The sequence below is a fragment of the Corylus avellana genome, chromosome ca7, assembly GCF_901000735.1.
Source record: "Corylus avellana chromosome ca7, CavTom2PMs-1.0".
Lineage (NCBI taxonomy): Eukaryota > Viridiplantae > Streptophyta > Magnoliopsida > Fagales > Betulaceae > Corylus > Corylus avellana.
The window spans coordinates 23,151,075-23,157,351 of NC_081547.1; the positions used below are offsets into that span (position 1 = coordinate 23,151,075).

At 36.6% G+C, this 6,277-nt stretch overlaps 1 protein-coding gene across 1 annotated transcript; it reads left to right on the top strand.

Moving 5' to 3' along the window:
- Positions 1 to 3,135: 3,135 nt before the first annotated feature.
- Positions 3,136 to 4,638, top strand: LOC132188018 (putative UPF0481 protein At3g02645). Its single transcript, XM_059602437.1, has one exon. The coding sequence runs from the start codon at positions 3,136 to 3,138 to the stop codon at positions 4,636 to 4,638; it is 1,503 nt and encodes a 500-aa protein (XP_059458420.1).
- The last annotated feature ends 1,639 nt before the right edge of the window (positions 4,639 to 6,277 follow it).

Here is a 6,277-nt window from a genome sequence, read left to right on the forward strand (position 1 = left end):
AATAAGAAGCAAGATCCTGCTTCTTTTCCAGTTGATAGGCAAATTACACGTTCAGTTACGAATTCTCGTAACAACATATACATTCTGATTTTCCTTTTTCACTAGGGCTTGGAGGGTTGGGGGATATTAAGTAGTTAATGCCAGAGCTAATGGGGCTCAACTGCTATCTATCTGATCTATGATAAAGGCATCATACCCTTTTTTCCCCTCATCACTTTATCCACAAAAATGCCTAATTCCTCAATCCTCATATTAGCTGATTAGTGTCAGCGTTGTGTCTCATTGACAAGGTACTTTATCTTTCTTATTTTTCGTTTCTACAATACGTTATTAAATCAACATTTATTTCATAAACTTAAGCTAATGGAAATAAATGAATTTAATTATTTAATTTATAGTCTAACACTTCCCCTAATGTGTAGACTCAAATTCCCACTTAATATGAGGGTTCTAACACTTATTGGGGCTATGCTCAGGAAGTGCCACCGCATCAATTAATTACTGTCTAGCGATACTGAAAATCCGGATGTGATACTGAAAATCCGGATGTGCCCAATTGTATTGAAGGTCCGCTCTTCGACTTGCCGGTAATATATGATGCTTTTTTTCCTTTTGTATTTCCACCACTGAGTATTGGCTGACATCATACCCACTTGGTGCGGACGATACTGGATGTCACGCTTAAAGTAGTTTAGTCGTCAAAACCTATTCTTTGTTCAACGTAGGACTGTTTTTGCATAAGCCCGTTTTTTAGCAATCCTAACTGTAAGACAAGCCCCCTTGGTAATAAGAACAAAATGAAATTCTTGTCCTACATCATTTAGAAATTGAAAATTGAGTCCATTGATTATCTATTGAAAGATAAAAATACTATTAGAAAAAATATATATATATATAGGCTGTTTTGAAAAGTTGAGCTGGTCTATGAATGCAATGCAATAATGCCACGGGTTAAACATGTGACATGTCATAAAAGAATAAAGAAAGCCTAGGCCCCAAAGTCTGGTATCAAATTCCAAAGCCCCTCCTTAATTAATTTTGGTATCAATAAAAGAAAGCCTAGGCGCCAAGTCTTGGGAGGACGTTGGAATTTGATACCAAACTTTGGGGGCTAGGCTTTCTTTTACTAATGACATGTCACATGTTTAACCCGTACGTGGAAGGAAAATAACTGTAATTAAGGAGGACGGCTATTCCCCAGTTTTGTAGCCTGCAATTAAGCTTAGCAATTTTTGACGTATCAATAAATTTGACAGGAATTTAATACAAAATTTAAGGGTTAAGATTAAAGAATCTGACTAATTTAATTAAATGGGTCATCAGATTAATTATGATTGACCTATATAGTTTTATACTCATGCCTTGACACAACCTGAACCCAACACGCGACATAATGGCTAGCAATTATTGATATGACCCGCGAACCCGACTTGAACCCAATAAAAAATTAGAGGGTTAGGGTTCAAGAGTTTGACTCGTTTAATTAAATGAGTCAGGTTAAAGATGATCTACATAATCTTAAATTCATACCTTGACACGATTCAAACTAGACAAAAAGAAACTAATAAAAATATACTCATTTCTCGTCGATAACATGACACTTTTTTAATAGGTGGCATTTTAAGGAACTACTTGAATATATTCCATAAAATTAGAATTTACAAATTGTGGGAAAGTGATCCTTTGTTCTCACATTATAATTCGGGAATATTAGAGCACATAAATATTCTAATTAATCTTCATGTTCTCTCATGATCTTGAAGTAGAAAACACAAAATATGTTGAGCACTCAAAGCTATGTCAGAGATTCAGAGTGCAGCATCCAAGGAAGGTGACATGGAAGTTATCATACCTTTGGTTTGTGTTGAAAGAAGACGACCCCAATTTTGGAGATTCGATCTGGAGTCCATGCCAAGGGAATCAACTTCACGTAGAGATTTCATGGGTGCTAGCTAATTAATTGTTCGCCATCTATTTTACCTTCTTCCACACCTTTTTGGTATCAAACTGCCGAAAATACCCTCCATATGCACCCTTTTCATCCGTCATCGAGAAGGCATTGAGTTGACTCTTTGCTGCTAGTCCGTGCGAGGGAAATGAGAGGGGGCAAGTAAGACAAAGGGCGGGTGTTAGAAGGGCATTTTTGGTAGATTGATCCGACAGAGGTGTGAAATAAGTTAATTAAGAGATGCTGAAAATATAATGGTATTCTTTACACTAATTTAATTTAGTGTCAAAAGTAGCATTACTAAAAAAAATTAACATGCAGAACGGATATTAACCGCCCGCATCCGCTATCCGCTATCCGCACTCTATATAAAATATATTTTATATATTATAATTAATAAATTCAATAAAACAAACTCATTCTGGATTGGGTATATGTTATGTTTACATTGTTTTAGGTTTTTTTTTTCTTCACAATTCACTCATTCAATTGGGCTAAAAGGCAAAAGTAATATGAGATCGATATATTTTCAAAAACATTAGGGCATTAAAAAAAAAAGGTCCAAAACACTAAAAATTGGCCTAAATTATTTTCAAAATAGTTTAAAATAGGACGTACTAGAAACCCAAATAGGTCAAAGAGACTAAAATATGTTCATTATTTAAAATGCGGATAACAGATAATAATCGCAATAACTGCACAGATGCATATGGTAAAAACATAATGTGGATACAGATATCTGAAAGTGATATTCACATTTTGCATATGCGGTTGCAAATATTGTAAATAACCGTATTAGCATCCACCGCATGCATGTTATACACCCTAATATGAATGTGGTACATAGTAATAGTATGTATATAAAAAAGGGAGATGGTTAAGGACGGAACTACGTACCAAGAGGCTTGAGAGGCTGATATCCTCAAGCCTCAAAATTTTCCACAAATTTTTCTAATTAAATTCTTAGTTCCAACCCTTGAGATGTTTGTTTGTAGGGGCATTTTCGGTAGTTTAGGACAAAATGTGTGCTAGAAGCTAGCTCAAAAAAAGGGTGGTGATTTTTATTCTTTAACCATTTTGTAAGCAATTTGTGTAAGCCTATTGTATGTATATATAGTTTATTTAACAGAGACTACTGTCGCATCATTCGGAAATTAATCATAGCCAAGTTAGCCAACCCAGCATATATGGACCAAATTCGACAGTTTGTCTTTTGTATCAATGAAGATGATCCTGATGTTCCTATTTGTGTCTTCAAAGTGCCCAACTCTCTAAGGGCTTCCAACCCAGAAGCTTACATCCCTCAGATAGTAGGCTTAGGAGTCCTTCATCATAGCCGGGCCGAGACCGAAGCAATGCAAATGTACAAGCTTAAAGTGGCAACGAATGTTCACGGGGGATTCAAAAGCATTCAGTTCTTAGAACTCCTTATGGGAGTCGAGAAGCTAGTCCCATATATCCGAGCTTCTTACCAGACGTACTTGCCTCAAGATCCAGGGGAGATAACATTTGTAATGGCGATTGATGGTTTGTTTCTGTTCAAGTTGCTTTGCAGCTATGGCATCCGTAAAGACGCTCTTGCCTCTTCAGAATTTTTGCGTCGTTTAGCGGACCCTGGAGACGTAAGATTGCAGCAGGATGGAATCCTTAGAGATACGATGATGCTTGAGTGCCAAATTCCAATACTTGTGCTGAAAACTATCTTGTTCATGGAATGCTCAGAGACACGTACTATCGTTAAAGAATATCTTCCTCAACTGTTGTTGGGTTATTGTAAAGCACTCTCTCCACTCAAAGTGCTAGAGAAATACCCGAATTCCGCAGCTCTGAAGCATGCTCATCTCTTGGATCTTTTGTACCACTTGATTGTGCTCAAAGAGCCACCGGAAGAGGAGCCTGTTCTAGAAGTGGTTCTAGAACAAGTAGCGGAAGGGCCACAGAGGCGAAGTGATCTGCCCGGTGAGGCCGTGAATTTGTTAGCAAGTCTAGCTCTACCACAAGGAATCAGAAAACCCATTGAGCTCCTTCAAGGTTTGCTTAACCTACCATGGTCTAGCCTTGATATTCTATCATCCAGCACTGGAAACACAGCGCCAGTTGTGGAGGAAAGATTGGTTCCTACAGCATCAAACCTGTGTTTTGTTGGAGTAAAATTCTTCAGCGTGGAGCGGATCTCTGCCATTGGGTTTGACTGTGCAACAACTTCACTTAAGCTCCCCAACATTAAATTAAGTGTTAACTCAGAGGTGATTCTCAGAAACTTAGTGGCATTTGAAGTAATGTCCATCCCTGAATCTAAGCCACTGATTTTTACACGCTACTTCGAATTGATGAATGGGATCATAAAGACTGCTAAGGATGTGGCGGTGCTTAAGAAACATGGAATTATAGAAACTGATCAGTCCATTGAGAACGACGACCAGGTTGCCAAAATCTTTGGTGGAAGCAAGCTGCCGGCGGCCGTACGCTCTGCAAATGCACCTGATTTAGACAAGCTCATTAAGGATGTTAACAGCTATTACAATGGCTTACGAAGGGTTAAGGCTTACAAATTCATCAACAAGTGTGGGTTCACTTTATGGCGTGTTGGCAAGGTTGTCGTTATAATCTTGCTCTTTTCGCTATTGGCTCTCCAGGCCACCTGCTCCGTCTATGGCGGCTGTCCTCGTATATTCCGGAACAACAACTAATTAATTTCGATTATCTTTTTTCTTCATGTATATATATATATATATATACACACACATATGTGTGTGTGTGTGTGAAATAAAGCTTCTGCTTTCTCGTAATGATTTGGTTTGCAAGAGTGTACCTGTGTACGTGTACGTTCTTGGAAGATCTAGGGGGATCTTCAGGAACATCGTGTATATATATATATTTGTGGTATAGGTTATATATGACTGTGAAAAGCATTATACGCTTCTGAGTTCAATTATATTCTTACATACTGTTAATTAATTATATCAATTCAGAAAGTTTGACTCCCTCGAGCTCACAACCACTTGATTTTATTTATACCAGTAAGTGTACGTGAATGAGAAGATTGACGAAAGAATTATACCATATGCTAAATCATCAATCACTTATAAAATTTAAACCGATAAGAAACGATAAATTTAATCACGTAATAATTATTAATTAATATTCCAACATAGTTAATATTGAATTTTTTTTTTTCTTTTTTTGTGTGTGTATTGAGATGATTGGGTTCTTCATAATGTACATGTCAAGATGGAGCAAGCTAGGTAATAGGGTTGTACATGCTACTACTAATCACATATGTGGATGCGGATTAGCAGTATATATAAAAACAAATTTATCAACTGTGATTTGTAATTTGTATGTTTGCTTTTTTTGGATGAATCCATCATAAGGTGTTTGTATTTTCTTTGTTAATTTTAAGCTAGAATGTAGAATCAAGATATGGATTTCATCTAAAATAGTATTGGCTTAAAAAACATATACTTAAACAAGCTCAAAACATTTTCAAAATCATTTAAAATATTTCATAATAGAGACCCAATTAAAAAACGACTAAAAGACTAAAATAAACCCATTACCTGATATGCGGTTAATAATCTCATTCAATAACCACAATACTCATGCATGTAGTAGTTAATAATATGAATGCGGTTACCTAAAAAAAATAACTGGCTTACCCAGCATAATACGAATGAGGTTATTGCTGGATGCATGTACAACCCTACGAGGTAAGGTAATGCATATGACAAATTTACATTTCCGCCGTGAAACTAGACGAATGTCGAGTCCAAGCAAAGCCCTTTCAAACACACCAAACGGCCATGGAGCTTACTAACGGAAAATAAGACAATTTTTTTAAGCCCTCTAACCACTTTCTCCCTTTTTTTTTTTTTTTAATAAATAACAAAAATTATATTAAAAAAATACCATTATGTCATTCCAATTAAAAATTTGAAAAGACAAAAACAAAAAAACAAAAAGACTGGGTGGCTCGTGAGAATGAGAATGACGTGATAGTATTTTCATATCATTATTTATTTATTTAAAGGGAAATAGTTAGAGATGGTAGGCTCTATTTGTTTCGCCGTAAAATGATTTACAGAAAACGTTTTTTGTATTTTCGGGTGTTTGGTGCGATGGAAATTTTTTTTTTTTTGGACTGAAAATTCCTTTTTAATTTTCGGAAAATGGTTTACGGTCCATTTTCCGACTTTGAGCATCACATTCTCAAATCCCTACTAAGACCTGCCCAAGACCCCTTAGGGACTTGACCTGGACCCCGCTAGGACCTACCTGGGACACCACCGGGACCTGCTCAAGACTTGACCGGGATTCACTCGGACTTGC